General features: G+C 50.6%; 2 protein-coding genes across 3 annotated transcripts in view; one reads left to right on the top strand and one right to left on the bottom strand.

The window, feature by feature from the left end:
- Positions 1–3,100: 3,100 nt before the first annotated feature.
- Tbcc (tubulin folding cofactor C) lies at positions 3,101–4,305 on the bottom strand. The gene has a single exon (XM_055614952.1). The coding sequence runs from the start codon at positions 4,254–4,256 to the stop codon at positions 3,234–3,236; it is 1,023 nt and encodes a 340-aa protein (XP_055470927.1). The 5' UTR covers positions 4,257–4,305; the 3' UTR covers positions 3,101–3,233.
- A 228-nt stretch (positions 4,306–4,533) lies between these two features.
- Positions 4,534–17,398, top strand: part of Bicral (BICRA like chromatin remodeling complex associated protein) — a 90,788-nt gene continuing 77,923 nt past the window's right edge. The window contains exon 1 of one of the 2 annotated variants that reach the window (XM_055613204.1): positions 4,534–4,553. The gene's annotated coding sequence lies outside the window, so the exon portion shown is untranslated. Of the gene's footprint in view, positions 4,554–6,030; positions 6,083–17,398 lie in introns of those variants that run through there. The other variant, XM_055613211.1, reaches the window with a different exon arrangement.

Here is a 17,398-nt window from a genome sequence, read left to right as displayed (position 1 = left end):
GATTTGGCCTGCCTCTGACTCCCAAGTGCTGGGATTGGGATTAAAGGTGTGCACCAGTTTATCGACAACTTTAATGTTTTAAATGCTGATTAAGTGAATCGGTAACAATTGTGTAAAGAATCTTTAAAGAGCAAGTCGCCACTAGCTATCTGCAGTCACAGGAAAGACCTCCAAGTATAATGGGAACAAGGCGCGGGTGGGACAGTGTATATGCTACCCATAGGAAGAAAAGGCTTTTCAGGGCAGAGAAACCCTGACAGTGAGAGTGACTGCTCACCAAGCATACACAGGTCCAAGGTCAAGCAGGCAGAGTAGCTTTACACTAATCCTTTTTCCCCTTTTATGTATATGGATGTTTTGCCTACAAGTAAGCCTGTAAATACTTGCAGGCAGTGCTCATGGAGGCCAGGTCATCAGATCCCCCTTGGGACTGGAGTTACAGGAGGTTGAGCTGCCATGCCGGTGTTGGGAATACAGTCTCTAGCTTTGTTTTTGTTTTAATACTGAGGGATGTTAACAAGGTGCTAGCTAGGTGGCTTAAAATCAGTCCATCTGTTGGGGTTTGCAGAGTCACTGGCATAGGATGTGAAATGGGGGACGTGAGGATCAGGGGACCACAGCAAAGCCCTGAACAGCAGAGAAAACTAAGATAGCCAGCATGGTTCAAACTGTCATTTCTTGTCCATTACAACTTGCGGCTTTGTGGCTAGGCATGGTGGTACATATTTGTAATAATCAGCACTAGGGAGGTTGAGGCTTGCAGGGAGATCAAGAGTTCCAGGCTGGCTCGGGCTACATGAAACCCTGATGGAAGGGCAAATAAGAATTCTAAGATCTAAGGGACTGCAAGGCATTTTTCTATTTACTTGGCAGATCTGGTGTGAGCTCTCCTCTGTCCACCTATGTTAAGGCCAGAGGTGTCTTCCCCTCTCTACCTTACTTTTTGAGATGGGGTTTCTCATGGAAGCTGGAGTCCACCCTTTTGTCTAGACTGGCTAGCCAATTAGCTTCCTGTCTCCACCTCCCCACTGGGATGAAAACAAAGGACCACACACTTTTCAGTGGGTTAGGGCTCTGAACTCAGGCCCTCAAGCGTGCATGGCAAGCGCTCACCACTGAGCCATCTCCCCAGCCCCAATACTTTATTTTTTCCCTTTCTGGTTTTTCTGAGACAGGCCTTCACTGTGTAGCCGTGGCTGGCCTGGGACTCAAGAGCTCTGCCTCCCAAGTGCTGGGATTATAGGCTTGTGTCACTACTGCCTGGCACCCAATATTTCATTTTCATTCTTGTTTTTCTAGTGGTAATGGAGATCAAATCCAGTCTACAGAAGGACTTAGCTGATGCCAGAAATTTTCTAAATATAATGAGCTTTTCCGTACAAAAGAATTGTAAAGCCCTTAGTGTATGGCACTGGAGAGTTTCATCCTGCAGAGGATCAGCTTGGGACTGAATGTATGGGCTTGACGGAGACCTTTTACTCCACCTGTCTCCTGTTGCTATCAGGAGATGAAGTCACAGTTTCTTCTGAGTAACTTTTTTCCTTAGTAGACATTGCAAATCCTGCAACTATTAGTACACTCTTCCAAGACTAGCAGGTAAGAGGAAGAAGAGCTCACTTCTTTTTCAGGAACAGTGCTTCTGCTGTCTCAGGTTGCCCATACCCTTTCCATTAGTTTTTGTGGCCTTGTCACATTTCACTGACTCAAGAAGCTACTTTAAATCCTCTTTTGGAGTGAAACAAATTTTAAGCATAAGTGTGTAAGGTATGACAAGTTTAATCCTTGAGGTAGTAAAAAAATATGTTAAAAAAAAAAAGTGTTCTGAAATTAACCTCGAGGCCAGGTGCGGTGGGGCACATCTTTATCTCAGCACCGAGGGGCAGCCAAGAGGATCTCTGTGACAGTGGCGCCAGGGCCACAGCTGCGCAGTGAGAAGTCTCAAAGACAATACACAAGTTTTGCATTTAAGAAGGCTGGTTTCTGAGCCAGGCGAGGTAACGAGGTACCGTACACCTTTAATCCCAGAGGCAGAGGCGGGTGGATCTCTATGAGTTCATGGCCAGCCTGGCCTACAAAGCCAGGTACATGGGAGTACCTGAGTACAGGTCAACAAGGCAACATGGAGAAACCCCGTCTCAAAAAAAAACAACAAAAAGAAAAGAATGCTGGCTTCTGGAGAGGAACAAGGCATAACAGAGGGTGTTAGAGCAAAATGAATGGGAAACTTAACTCAGAAGGATGTTTACCTCCATTCTTTACGACAGCTAATGGCATAATTCTGACTGAGAAGATAATACGGCCTGCGTTCAGAGGCTTCTTCCCAACTCCATGCTCAGTTCTCACAATTAGCACTAAGATGGGGTCCTCCTGGGAGGTGAAGCCTCAAGCTCCAAATCCCAGCATTTAGGAGGCTGAGTGAGAGGATCGCTCTGAAGCCAGCCTGCACATAAGTTCCAGGTCACCCTGGGCTAGCACAGAAGCTTGCCTTCAAAAAAATAAGATGGGTCCACGTGACCTGGTTTCTATGCCTAGGTGTGAAACATGGTGCCAACAGACGGCTTCACAGCTTTTGAGGGCTTAACAGTAACGGTAACTGTACAAAAGTACGTGATCTGAGTGTGGTGGCAGATGCTTAGAGGTAGAGACGGGGTCTCTGTGAGTTCTAGTTCCGGGTGAAACCCTGTCTCAAGGGGGAAAAAAAAAAAAAGACAAGGCTGAAGGGAGTGGACCTGGTAGCTGGTACCATAGTAACTAATACAGCCTTACAGGTGGAAGGCTCATATGCCTCTTAGAGTCCATTTAAAACTTTACACCTAACAACACCGGAGTCTTCATAGCCTCGCTGAAAAATACACGGGGCAAACCTTTAGTGAGGGGAAAAAGAACAGCCATTAATGGAGCTTTTACGGGCTTGCTACTTCCATTTAAACTGTCCACTGCTGGAGCTCGCCTGCCACCCCTCATTATTTATTGAAGACCTACTTCATCACGCTCTGTGATCAACTATAAAAACGGCAAATCCCCCAAAACCCCAGCATTCTTCCCCTACTTCAAGATGTCTTAATCCAAGGAAGGCAGGGAAATGTCAAAAAGGCCCCCGTTACTCTGTCATGAATTTAATAGAACTCATAAATAGGTTAGTTTCAACAATTCCAAGCCCCTAAGTGTGCAAACATTAACAAAGTGGCAACGTGAGGTAAACTGAACGGGACGTCACAGCGTGCGGCCAGGGCTCAGTCCCACTGGACGTCCCGTTCCTCTTCAGGGAGAATACTCCAGTTCGGGGAGGCCACGTTTCGGGCCAGCCAGTTGAAATCGTCAACGTGGTTCCAGTTATTTTTGCTCCTATCCAAACCGGAGTCCTGGAAGTCCTTGTCGATGCCCTGGTAGGTCCAGGTGTACGGGGCAAACTGGACGCCGCTGCAGTCCTCCACGATGGCCCTGCTGGTCACCTGCAAGAAGATGCGGGTGTCCCTGGTGGTGTGCACGCGGAGCTGCTGGCAAGCCACCGCCAGCACGCAATCCCGGCAGTCCTCCAGGAACACGGAGGTGGTCACCGGGCCGCAGAGCACCTTGCAGCCGCGGGCCTTGGCCAGCCGCAAGGTGTTGGGATTGCCCCGCAGCCTGACAGTGCAGTTGGTCAGGTCGCTCAAAAGGATGTCGCGCTGGTGCAGCTCGTCGGCTCTCTTCTCCAGATCCTGGGACTCCAGGTTGGAGAAGCCACAGGCCCAGCTGGTCCCGGGGATCCTCTCCTCCCGCGCCAGGGGCGGCGAGGGGGCCGCCGAGGCGCCCGGCGCGGCGTCTACCTGCGCGGCCCCGGCGGCCTCCTTCTTCCGCGCCTTGAAGGCGAAGCGCTTCTTGGGCTGCAGCTCCTGGCGCCGCTCGGCGAGGGCCGCCTGCAGCTGCGCCAGCGCCGCCTGGCCCTGCCGCAGGTCGTAGGCGGCGAGGAAGAGGACCGAGTCGTTGAGGAGCTTCCGCAGCCCCTGCAGCCGGCGGGCCGCCTCCTCCAGCCGCTCGGCCGACGCCTCGCCCCGCAGCAGCTCCTCGGCCGCCGCGCGCTCCCGAGCGAAGGCGGCGGCGAAGAAGGCGCTCTTCTCCTCCTCCACCTCCTCGTCCTGCCGCTTCTGCTTGCGCCTCTCCGCCTCCATCTGGCGCTCCTGCTCGCGCCGCTGAAGCCGCTCGGGCACCAGGCTCAGGTCCCGCGGGGCCCCGGCGGCGGCGTCCGCCAGGGGCACCGAGCAGTCCACACCCTCCATCTTGACTCCGGGCTTCCTCACCGGCCGCCTTTCCCTCTGAGCGCCCTCCCGCGCGGCCTCCCACCAACGCGCCCCGCGATTGGCCGGCGGCCGTGACGTCAGAGCCCGCCATATCCTCCTCGCCTATTGGCTTCCTCGCGCCGGGGGGCGGGGCGGGGGCGGGGCCGGCTGACAGGAGGGGGTGGGGAGACAAAGGTCCTGGTGGATGGGTGGGGTGGGAGGCAGGCGGGTGAAGCTCGCTTTTTTTTTTTTTTTTTTTCTTCTTAAAGGGGCAGGACTTATATCCGGGATTGTGGGGTGAGTTGCAGCAGCGGCAGCTGCACATGTGGGTTTGTTTATAAGAACGAGGTTAGAAACTCGCAGGCCTCCCCCTCCCCCCAGCTCCTCCCCGCTACCCCCTTACAGGCCGGAGACGAGCTACGGGGCGGTGGGAAGGAGGGTGTGCTTGGGACGGTGGTGGGGGACAGGTAGTGCGAGGAAGATGGAGGGGGGGGGTTCTCGCACCTCCCCGGCCGCGCCGGAGGAAGCTGCAGCTGGAACAGCTGGCCAGGGAGCCGCCTGCATGCCTCTGGGGTGTTTTCTTTTCAAATTCCCCTCTACCTTCCATCACCTCAGCCGGTCCCTGCCGCCCTGGTAACCCTCATCCTTCCTGCCCTCCCCCATCCACTGCAGCTCGGCGCGGCCTGGCGGGGGACGCGTGGGTCCCCGCGGGCAGCTCCTGGGGCGGGAAGAAGGCGAGCGAGGTCCCGCGGTGGGGCAGCCTGGGTTCCTCGCCGGAGCGGGCCCCGGGGTTCCTGGGGGAGCCTGGAAACACATCTTTTTTTTATTTAGTGGCCAATTGCTGCAGTCGGAGGGGGAGCGGGGGAGGAGGACAGGCCGCCCCCCCCCCCCCCCGCTCGCTCTCTGTCGGGCGCCGCTGGCCGCGCGGGGCTGACACCGCGGCCCCGGCGCCTCCCTCTCTCTGTAGGGCCGACGGTCCTTGGGAGGGCGAGGGGAGACGGTGCATTATCTCCAGAGGCGGTGGGAGGGATTTGTCACCGGAAGTGAACGAGCCTAGCCTCAAGTCCGGACCAACCCGAGGGTGCTAGTGGGCAGCCCAGACCGCGCAGTCCCTGGCAGGAGCCCAGGGCGGCAGCCGCGGACGGCTCGGCTGGCATCCTCGAGCGCTGCCTCCAGCCACCGGGCCGTCTGGACCCGGGCGGCCCGAGCATCTCTCGGCTGCAGGCCCATCCTCCACCCTGGCTGCCAACCTCCATTTTTGTTTTTTAATTGGGATTTTTTTTTTAATCTGCCCCCCCCCCCAAAAAAAAAAAACTCGTTTGAAATTTTACCCATGTACCTGCGTTTTCCCGCAGAGAAAAATGGGGAGAAAACGAGAGCCATTCAATTAAATTGGAATTAAGACTTGAGTCCAAAGCCTCCTTTCCATTAAAAAAAAAAAAAAAATCCAAGCCTCAAGCACAAATTCTTGATTGAAGAGAGAATATTCTTCCACTACTGAGTCAGGACAGGTGTCACTGGGTGGCAAATTCCCTGCTGGGTGGAGGGCGAGGGAGGGTCACGTGGTCTCGTGTTCATGTTTGTGTACCTGATGTCACATTGCTGGTAGAAAAAGAACCACCGATGGTCACTGGGCTAGCTGTGCAGGCTCCCTGTTTTCGTTAGTTTTGTTTCCTGCGCAAGATAAATTGAGACTTTTTTTCCTTCTACTTTTTAAAAGCGCTTTTATTTCACAAAAGTATGAACTTGAGACTATTGAGATATAGCTGATGACTTTCTTCAGGTTACCCAGAGGAATCTGATAGCTGCTTTCTCATTCACGAAAGGTAGATTGGGGTTTTTAGATTTATTTACTTGTATTTTATGTATATGATTGTTTTGTGTGCATCTATGTGCACCGCGAATATGCAGTATTCGTGGGTGCCAGAAGAGGGCGTCAGATCCCTGGAACTGACGTTAACAGGTAGCTGTGAACTGCTCTGTGGGTGCTGGGAAAGGAGCCCAGGCCCTGTGAAAGAGCAGCAGGTGCACCTAAACATCAAGCCAGTTCTCCAGACGAAAGATAGACCTAACCTGTGGAGATTAAAACATTGATTTTGATACAAGAAGTAGCAACAACTCCTGCTTTGCTTTAGTTTCCCAGTGTCACAGCCTATCCCGTTCTACTTCAAATTGCTGGGTGGTGGTGGTGATGGTGGTGGTGGTGATGGTGATGGTGGTGGCCCACGCCTTTAGTTCCCGCAGTCGGGAGGCAGAAGCAGGCAGATCTCTGAGTTTGAGGCCAGCCTGGTCTACAGAGCAAGTTCCAGGACAGCCAGGGCTACACAAAGAAGCCCCGTCTCAAATAACGAGAGAGAGAGAAAGCTGGTTGGAGAAATGTTTCTTCAGCTTGGAGTTTGGGCTGTCAGCTATGGTTACAAGTGTGAACTATATGCAAAGCAGAAGTCGGTGCCATCAGCCCTTTTGGGATGCCTTTCTGCCCATGGACAGGTGTCTGCAGTCTATTTGACAGGAAGGTGCTAAAAAGCATCTGTTGTTGAGCTTAACATTTAAGCATCAAAGGACAAAGATGGAGAGTCATGTTGGGGACAGTTTTTAAAGACTTTGGTGTGAGGCCCGAGAAGGATCACCGTGAGCTTTGTCTTGGAGCACTGGAGTGTTGTTTTTTGTTTGTTTGGTTGTTTTGTTTTATTTTGAATCCCCAGGCTGGAGTAGGTGGCAAGGCAGGTGGCAAGCTATTTGGTTTCTGAGTTAAAACCCATAGGGAGGTCACTAAGTGCTGTTCTAACACGTGAGGGCAGGGGATGGAGAATGTGTCCTTGACAGGATCCTGGCTCAGCAACGGTAAGTGCCCGGCTGGCAGGAGAGGGAGGCGTGCAGAAGGAAGAGGGCAGTGAAAGCGAGCGGCGTTGACCGCGAACCTTGCAGGCAGAGGCTGGCGAATCTCGTGGACGTCTTGCAAAGTGAAAGGATATGAAAGAGCTATGGATTTTAACTGTTTGAATTTTTATTTTATTGGGGGGGGGCATACCACATCATGGTGTGGAGGTCAAAGGACAGCTTCCCGGAGTTGCTGTCCCCTATGCAGGCTCAGGCTTTTGGCAGCAATCTCGTCTGTGCAACCTTAACTTATATTTATAACAGTGGTTTGCATATTTTGTGGTTCTCTGTGTTGGGTTTACTTTTTAAAGAAAGTTGAGGTGCGTTGGCGCTTTGCACACACGTATGTCTGTATGAGGATGTTGGAGCCCCTGGAACTGGAGTTACAGCTCATACTGGTATGAGCTGCCAGGTGGGTGCTGGTATTGAGCCTGGGTCCTCTGGGAGAACAGCCAGTGCTCTTAACCACTGAGCCACCTCTCCAGCCCTCAAGGTTTTACTTCTTTCTCTCTCCCTGTCTCTGTCTCTCTGTCTTTCTTTCTTCCTAATGTGTATGAGTGTTTGGCCTGCATGTATGTACAGGAGAGCCTTGGATATCCTGGAACTGGAGCACCATGTGGGTGCTGAGACTTGAACCCATGTCCTCTATAAGGAACTCTAACCACTACGCATCCCTCCTGTTCCTTTTAATGCCTTAAAAGTGACTCTTAAACCAGGCTTGGTGGCTCATGCTTGTAATCCCAGCCCTCAGGAAGGTGAAGCAGTAGGATCAAGAATTCCAGGCTAGCTGGGCTATATAGCAAGATCCTGTCTTTTGAAGAAGGAGAAGAAGAAGAAATAACCGCATGTTTGTGGTTATATGCCTCAGGAAATAAATAAGCAAATGGTGAAATCATTCAAATGAAAGAAGCTGTGGTGTGTGCAGCACAGGAATGAGGCACCTCGCTGTTCAGTGGGATTTATCATAGTTGTTGGGCAGATGGCAGAAGCCAGCCAAACAAGACAGGTCCAAGCCCTGAGTTCTAGTTGATTGCCAGAGGAGCACAATCACCTGCTCACCTCTCAGCAAGCTAGCTAGGAGCATGCCGTGGCTGTGAAGTGTCCGCTGAAGAGATCTAGCCCTCTCTTATCAGAGGGTGGACCGATCTTCCCACCTCTAATGCCAGCGTCTCTGGCACAAAGATGATGAAAGACATCTGTGAGGGCATGTCCAATTCTTAAAAGGGTCCATTCTTATCTGGAGGCATGACAGCTGCTTCCCTCTGCCCCTGCTACTGGCTGTCTCCTCCCCGTCAACACTCATTAGCTGAGGAACTTTTCCCGTTGTGTCTCGAGCAGACACTGCTCTTGTTCTTATCTAGTGCCTGCTTATCAGAACTAACTGTGCTAGGGTGGCAGAATGGCTCAGTGCGTAGAGCATTCTCCAAGCAAGCCTGAGGACAGCCTGAGTCGGAACTCAGAAACCCGTGGAGGGGTGGAAGAGAGAACCTTCGCAGAGTTGTTTTCTGGCCTTCACACGGTTGACACACACAGTACATTAAAAGAAAGAACGAATGAATGGAAGAAGAACGAAGCCCAGAACTGAGCCAAGGAAACCCCAAGCACTCAGTGGGGCTGGAGGGATGATAAGAATACTCGCTGCTCTTCCCGGGATTAGAGTTTGGTGGCCTTTAATCACCTGGGACTCCAGTTCCAGAGCATCTGATGCCCTTCTCTGGCCCTCTGGCCTGCCACTCGTGTTTGTGTGTGTGTGTGTGTGTGTGTGTTCTTGTCATGTGCATGTATGCACGCACGCACATAAATAAAAATAAAAGAGCTATCCTCAGGAGCCAAAAGGCTGGGAGACAATCAGACAGGTTTAAAAGAGGGGGCAGTGTCAGCTGACAACTGTTTGTCTGGGAATGAGAAGGGGGAGGACTAGAAGTCAATGAAGTGCTTTGTTGTGTTTTGAATGTGTGTGTGGTCTGGAGGCCAGAGGGAAGGATTCAGCCCAGAGGAAAACGTCAGTAGAGGAGAGATAAGATACAGGCCTGTCATCTGAGTCATCCTCCAAGGCTGGATGGGGTTGGGGCCAGACGCCGGTGCAGAGACTCATGGTGCACAGGAGAAGGGATTCTTCTTGGCTGCAAAGTAGAGTTTTAATTTATAATAAAAATTATTTTATGTGTATGGGTGTTTTGCCTGCACGTATGCTTGTGCATTACATGTGTGCAGTGCCTGCAGTGGCCAGAAGAGGGCGTCAGATCCCGTGGAAATGGAGTTAGAGAGCGTTGTGACCTGCTATGTGGGTGCTGAGAATAAAACCAGGGTCCTCATCAGGAGACAGTGGTACGTGCCTTTAATCCCAGCATTCAGGAGGCAGAGGCAGGAGGATCCCTGAGTTCCAGGTCTACAGATTGAGTTCCAGCACAGCCAGGGCTATACAGAGAAACCCTGTCTCAAACAAACAAACAAAAAACCCAAACTGGGTCCTCTGCAAGATCAGCATGAACTCTTAACGACTGAGCAATCTTGCCAGCCCTGTATTTTTATTTTATTTACTTTGGTTTCTGTGTGGCCCTGGTTGTCCTGGAACCTGGTCTGTAGACCAGCCTGACTTTAAACTCAAGTTCTTCCTGCCTCTGCCTCCCAAGGGCTGGGAGCAAGACTGAGGTGGAATTGTGTCCAAACCCTGAAAATCTCATCTTGAGACCAGCAGGAACAGGACAGCTCTTACCCTGCCCTGCGCCTGCGTGCCCTGGCACACATAGCCTTCCTGTCCAATTGCAGACAAAACGCTACATTGTGATCCAGTGTGCAACAGTGAGCCTGTCAGAGAAGGCTCGCCACAGTTACCGGTTGAAGGGATAAATGCTCAGCCCAGGCACTCTAGAGGCCCAGCTTGCAGTCATGTTTACTGTGTATTTTATTTGTGTAAGTGTGTATTTGTGTGTGGACTGAATGTGGAAGGCAGAGAAGATCTTGTGAGTTTTGGGGCTCAAGCTAGGTGGTCAGGCTTAGCACCTGAGATGCCCTGAGCCATCTCACAACCCCTATAGTGATATTTATTATACATAAGGGAAACCATCCAGAGCAACAGCAGTTTTGGGATTATTAAAAGGCACAGCTGGGTTTTAATTCCTAAACACGTTTGAGTTTGATACCTCAGTCTCTTCCTTCAGATAAAGGATAGTGAGTCACCCATGACCTACTTTTGAATTATAAAATCAGTTTTTTAAAACTGCAAGTACCAGGGTCTGGGGATCTGCTAAGAAAACTGGCCTGCCAGGTGGTGATGGTAGTGCACGCCTCTTGTCCCAGCACTCAGGAGGCAGAGGCAGGCTGATCTGTGAGTTCGAGGCCAGCCTGGTCTACAGAGTAAGTCCAAGACAGCCAAGGCTACACAGAGAAACCCTGTCTCAAAAACAAAACAAAACAAAAAACACACTGGCTGCTTTTCCAGCAGACCTGATTTCCAGCACCCATGAGGTGGTTGACAGCTGTCTGTAACTCCAGTTCCAGGAAATATAGGGCAAACATAATGCAAAAACATATGTACAGCAACGTATGTACAGCATTTTTTTTTCTTTCGGGATAGGGTTTCTCTGTGTAGCTTTGGTTGCCCTCGTTGCTCTGTAGATCAGGCTGGCCTCAAACTCAGAGACCCACCTGCCTCAGCCTCCAGAGCGCTGAGATTAAAGTCCTGTGCCACCACTGACTGGCTAAAATAAATCATTCTTTAAAAAAAATAGAACAAGGGCTGGAGAGATGGCTCAAAGGTTAAGAGCACTGGGTGCTCTTTTCCAAAGGTCCTGAGTTCAGTTCCCAGCAACCGCATGGTGGCTCACAACCACCTATAATGAGATCTGGGTGCTTTTTTCTGGTGTGCAGGTGTGCATGCAGGCAGAACACTGTATTACATAATAAATAAATAAATAAACAAATAAACAATATTTTAAAAAAGCTTATGTGAATGTGTGTTGTGTGTGTGTGTGTTACATGACTGGCAGTATAAATTTTGAGTAGCTGGGACTACAGGTAACGTCTGTGTTTCTTTAAAAACTATATTTTACGTTTTTCTAAAATTTGTGTGTATGTGTGTGTGTGTGTGTGTGAAACATGCCACAGCACACGTGTGTCAGAGGACTAGGGAGTTGGGTCTGTCTACCAAATGGATCTTGGGGATCCAACTCAGGTTGTCATGCTTGGCCGCAGCATGGTTACCTCCTGAGCCATCTTGCTGGCCCTCTGTGTTTCTTTTTATTGGTTGGCCCCAGCACTGAAAGAAAAAGAGGGAAAGGGAAGGAGCGGGTGGGGCTTGGGTTCTGTGTTGTACCGTGGGTGTGGTAGTGAGCAGAAGTCCTGAGAGGTTAGGGGGCCCTGTGTGCCAGTCAGGGCTGTGCGAAGACAGCGCCATAGAACGTCCTGCAAGGGAGAGCGGCAGGTTTGGGAGAGGCAGTGACACACGGGGTAGGAATAGGATCCGTGCATCCTGTTCCTGGTTTTTCTTCACAGTCATGAACTTAACTCCCTCTAGTGATAAACACTTCACTTGTGTCTGAAGAATAACTGTGAAACAAAATTTGAAGCAAGAGTGAAAGGGTTTTTTGAGGGGGTAGGGGATGGGGGAGAAGGATCAAGATGAGGTTTCCCTGTGTGGCCCTGGCTGTCCTGGAACTCACTCTGTAGACCAGGCTGGCTTTGAACTCAGAGATCCCTCGGCCTCCTGAGCGCTGGGACCAAAGATGTGTGTGCCACCACCACCACCCAGGCAGGGCAACAGTTTTGAGGGAAGACAAAGCCAAGGAAAATAGGTGACTCTTGACAAAAGTCTGATTCCCTGGGAGCCCAAAGCCACTGCATGGCTCTCCTGGGCTTTCTGTGGGCAACTCTAGAAGGTAGCAGTGGTCTGCCATGTTCTTTTTTGTAAGTGCATGTATGTGCAGACCAGAGGTCAGCTTTGGTCATCATTCCTCAGGAATTGTCCACCTTGTTTTTACTTATTTTTTTCCCCTAAGGCTTCATGTTTTAATTATGTTGTGTGTACGCTAGAAGAGGGCATCAGATGCCCTGGAGAAGCTGTGGGTACAGGTGGTTGACACAGGTGGTAAGAACTGAACTCAGGTCCTCTGCAAGAGCCATCTCTCCAGCATCTACCTCCCTTCCTTTTAGCCTTCCTTCCCTCCAGCATTTGCTGTGGGGGTGGGGTGCAGAGGGGAGTCATTTCTGCCTTCTGCTTTGTTGAGGCATAATCTTGTTCTGCGGGCTAGCTGGCCCAGGAGCTGAGCCTCCAGGTAACTCTCCTGCCTCTGCCTCCTACCTCTCTGTAGGAATGCTGGGGTGATAGATGTTTGCCTCCACGCTGGGCTTTTCACAGGGAGCCTGGAGGTTGGTCTTGCTTGCTTGACTAGCTTTTGCTGGCCATGTCCCAGGCCCCTGCAGCGTGCTTGGAAGCAGAGTCTTGCTGGGACTCAAGGCCTGTTGGTCAGGCTGGCCAGTGAGCCTAGGGATCCTCTGACCAGCTGTCATGCTGAGATTTTAAGCATATATCATTACTTGGCTGTCTGTGTGGGTGCTGGGAATCGAACCCAGATCCTCCAGCTTGTATAGTGAGCACTTTACTGGCTGAGCTATCCACCCCGTTTTTGTTGTTCTTGAGACAGGTTCTCACTGTACAGCTCAGGTTGGCCTTCAGCTTGTAATCCTCCTGACTTTGGTTCCCAAGCACTGGGATTAAAGTGAACCCTACCAAATCGTATTCTCTGCTGCTTCTTTAGAACATGTGGGAGTTAGCACTGATCTGAAGCAGCGTTTATTGCACAGCCTATGCAAGTTATAGGGTGCAGCGTGTATGAATCTTCTGATTAAGAGGCAGAAACAGGGCTGACAAGATGGCTCAGTGGGTGAGGGAGCTTGCTGTCATGAGTTCGGTTCCTAGAGCCACGTGATGAGAGGTGAGAACTAGAACCCATCCCCAAAAGTTGTCCTCTGACCTCCACGGCACACGAAGGCATACACGTGCACACACCGTAAATAAACGTTTAAGTGAAAAGGAGGCGGAGCCTGATGTTGTAAAGGAAGGCTGCTTGTTTTTACTTACAGCGCCGTACTTCTGTGCTAGCCAGGGTTCTCTGGAGTAACAGACTTACAGCCTGAGTCTTTCTGTGTAGACAGAGCGAGAACAGGATTTATTAGAATGACTTACAGGCTGTGGTCCAGCTGATACAGCAATGGCTGCCTATGAATGGAAGGTTCAAGAATCCGGTAGTTATTCAGTTTATGAGGCTGAGTGTCTTAGCTGGTCTTCCGCATATGCTGGAATCCTGAAGAAGTGGGCTCTAATGCCAGTTAAGGAATGGACTTGTTGGGGAGAGCGAGCAGGCAAAGAGAGCTTCCATCTTCCATGTCCTTATTCAGGCTGCTGGCAGAAGGTGGATTAAAGGTAGCTCTTTCTACCTCCAAAGATCTGAATTAGAAGTGGGTTTTCCCACTTCAAATGATTTAATTAAGAAAGAAATTCTGGGCTGGAGAGATGGCTCAGCGGTTAAGAACACTGTCTGTTCTTGCAGAGGTCCTGAGTTCAACTCCCAGCAACCACATGGTGGCTCCCCACCAGTCTATACTGGGGTCTGATGCTGTCTTCTGGCGTGCAGGTGTGTGTACATGCAGAGTGCTCATATACATAAAATAGATAGATAAACTTTTTTTTTTTTTTTTAAAGAAAAAGATAAAAAAAAAAAAAAACCCTCCCTCTCAGGTGTGCCCAACCATTTGGGTTTTAGTTAATTCCAGATGTTGTCAAGTTGATAACAGTAGCCATCACAGATTCCTTTTGGGGTAAGGGGCTTGTTGGTAGAGGGTTTGCTTTGCAAGCAAGAGTTCGGATTTCTAGAACCAACATTTAAAAAAGGCTGGACATGGTAGCCCACACTTAAAATCCCAGCACTGGGAAGGCAGGGGTATGGGATTCCTAGGCCTCGCTGGCTGGCCAGCCTGGCTTGCCTGCTGAATCCCTGCCCTGTAGGCAGAGGGCCCCTGAGACACACCCTTGAGGTTGTCCTCTGACCTCCACACGTTAGAACACTTACAGTCTGAGCATGTGAGCACATACACACACACACACACACACACACACACACGAACACACATATATAGTTACAAAATAAAACCGCCCAAGGTGTGTGATGCCCGAGGAGGACGTTATCACAGTTAATCACAATTACCACAGTTTAGCCAGGTGGTGGTTCACACTTGTAATGTCCGTGTTTTGGAGGCTGAAGTGGGAAGATGAAGAGTTTGAGAGCAACCTGAGCTATAGAGCAAGATCCTGGTTGTTTGTTTTGTTTTTTAGCAAGGAGGAAAAGAGGAGAACCATGTTGATTGGGATATAAGATATGACTCAATTAGAAACAGTTATTTTTTCTCTCTCTCTGTGTGGATATACATGTCACAGCGATCCTCTGGAAGCCTGAGGACCATTGTAGAGGTCTTATTTTCTCCCGCCTTGTGGGTCCCAGGGATCAGACTCAGCTGTCTAGGCCTCGTGGCAAGCATCTCTCCCCCTAGCCTCCTATGCCTCAAATTTTTTTTTTTCGGGGGGGAGGTAAGAGATAAAGCAGTAATGCTGAGAGATTCATTCATTGCTTCTTATGGGCCGCCACCGTGAGCCCAACTGCTGCCTCATTTCCACACACACAGGCTGTGGAGGGCATCTCACCCGAGCATCCTAAATCTAGAGAACACTTTGAGGATGCCCCGCTGACGGGACAGGTCCCTGGCCTTTGCTGAGCATCTGTTACCTCCAGCAGCAGCCAGGTGCCTTGACACCATAGAGATCAATAAATGGTCGCTGAGCATGCTGATGCCACACTGGCCTGGGGGAGCCGAGGATAAAAATAGACAAAACCTGGCCCTCATCCCCAGAGGCTCACCGCCCAGGGAATAAGCATGACTAATTATGAGTCACTCTAGCCTGTGTTATTAAGGAAAAGGAAGTCGTTTGTAAGTACAAAGGAAAGAGGAGTGAGGGGAAAGGGCGGGCAGGGGAGGTGCCAGAGGAAATGAATGTCACCAAGGAGGCGGGACAGGAAGAGAGCTGGGCAGGCGCTGGTTCCTGCAGGCATCTGGGGATGCTAGAGTCTCCAGCAGCAAACTGCTAGCATCAGGGTTGTTCAGGATGGGAAGGTGAAGAGAGAGGCTTGCCGCAGGGAGGGCGGTCCTTAAGAAAGGCTGTTGTCATGGTTCCCTGCATAAACAATGGGGCCAATCAGAGGGCAGAGGAAATGAAATGGAGGTCACACAAGAATGGTTTGTACTCCAAGGCCAATCTGTGATGCATTTATTTATTTATTTATTTATTTATCTATCTATTTATTTATTTATTTATTTAGGTTTTTTGGGGCAGGTTTCTCTGTATAACAGCTCTGACTGTAATGAAAAAAATCATTTTATAGATGGGGCTGGCTTTGAACTCACAGAGATCTGACTGACCCTTTCTCCCCAGCGCTTGGATTAAAGCATGCACCACCATGCCAGGCCAATCTGTGAATTTATAATAGGTACATACTTACCCAGCCTCTGTGTCCAATGGCTGAAACACAGCTTTAAGGACTGCATAACGGAAGGATTTGCTCAGTGAGCAAGGAAGTAAGGCAGAAGGAGTGCCGCTGTGCGGAAGGGCTTTTTACTCCGCCCACAGGCGTTTCTGAACAGTCCCACAAATGAAGCTGGTCTCCCAGTGAGCCGCTACCCCCTGCAGAGACACTTGGCTAACCACAGCAGGAGCTCCTTGGCTTTGACCTGCCCTGGAGAGAAGCTGTCTGGCACGCTTCACTTGCTTATAAAAACTGGAGTTTGCTGTGTGTGATAGTGCCAGCCTGTAATCCCAGCACTTGGGAGATGGAGGCAGGAGGATTGCCACAAGTTCAACATGAGCGTGGGCTATACAGTGATACTCTAGCGTCATCTAAAAGTAAGAAGGGTGTTTAATTTATCGACTTATTTTTATTTTATGTGCACTGGTGTTCTGCCTGCAGGAATGTTGGTGACGGTGTCAGATACAGAACAGGAGTCACAAACAGTTGTGATCTGCCATGTGGGTGCTGGGAACTGAACCCTGGTCCTCTGGAAGAACAGCCGGTGCTTTTAGCTGCCGAGCCGTCTCTCCAGACCCACAAGTATTTTTAAAAAGAAGGGGAGAGGATGAGGGACAGCTCAGCAATTAAGAGCACGGGCTGCCCCTGCAGAGAACTGGGTTCAATTCCCAGCAACCACCTGTTGGCTCAAAAGTGGCTGTAACTCCTGTTGCAGAGGATCTGGCACACTCCTGGCTTCCTCTAGTACCAAGCATGCACACGGGACACATACCTGCATGCAGGTCAAACACTCGTGAAATAAAAATAAAAGTAAAAAGAGAAGGGAACTCAGAGCAGGCCAGACGGGTGAGTAGACGGCACATTTATCATCCCCACAGCTGGAAAGGCAGGCCTCAGGGGCCTAGCGTGCCACTGGGCAGTCTCTTCCCCTCCCTTCCCACACTCAGGGAGAATCTGCTTCTCCCTGCAGGCACTTACCTCTGCTCTGAAATGGTGGCCTTGACCTCTAGTCTTTGTGTGCTCTTGTGTTGACATCTAGTGTCTTCTTCTGTTGCTCTCCAACGTCTGCCACCCCAGACGGGGTTTCTCCATAGCCCTGGCTCTCCTGGAACTCATTCTTTAGACCATGCTGGCCTTGAACTCAGGGATCCACCTGCCTCTGCCTCTGCTGGGGTCAAAGGTGTATGCCGCCACCTCTGTGTGCGTGTTTGCACGTACGTGCAGGTACCCAAGGAGACCGGAAGCTTCAGATGTTTTGGATACAGATAGTTGTGAACTATCCAGTGTGCATGAACAGAAACCAGGTCCTCTGCCAGCGCACTAGACAACCATCTGACTGTCTGTCTGTCTGACTATGGTGCTCTGGCTAGCCTGGAACTCACTGTACAGATTAGTGAGTGACCTTGAACTCTCAAAACTCCACCTGCCTCTTGGTTCTAAGTGCTGGGGTTACAGGCATGCACAACCACACCCAGCCAAGAGCAACAGGCTCTAAAGGAGCCATCTCTCTTGCCCCTCCCACACTGTATTTCAGAGACAAGGTTTCCCGCTGAGCCTGGAGCTCATTGGTTTGGCTAGCTAGGCTGCCTAGCTGTCTTGTTGCTTCTACCTGCGCAGAACTGGGTTTACAGGCTCATGCCAGGGCCTGGTTGTTTTTACATGTATACTCCCCTTGCTTGCAAGGCGAGC

This window comes from Psammomys obesus, unplaced genomic scaffold, assembly GCF_907164565.1.
Source record: "Psammomys obesus unplaced genomic scaffold, mPsaObe1.curated_primary_1811, whole genome shotgun sequence".
Classification (NCBI taxonomy): Eukaryota; Metazoa; Chordata; class Mammalia; order Rodentia; family Muridae; genus Psammomys; species Psammomys obesus.
This window is presented reverse-complemented; position numbering and strand designations above follow the sequence as displayed.

Excerpts from the sequence above, each read along its gene's own strand:
- Tbcc (XM_055614952.1), bottom strand. The coding sequence starts at position 4,256 with ATGGAGGGTGTGGACTGCTCGGTGCCCCTGGCGGACGCCGCCGCCGGG.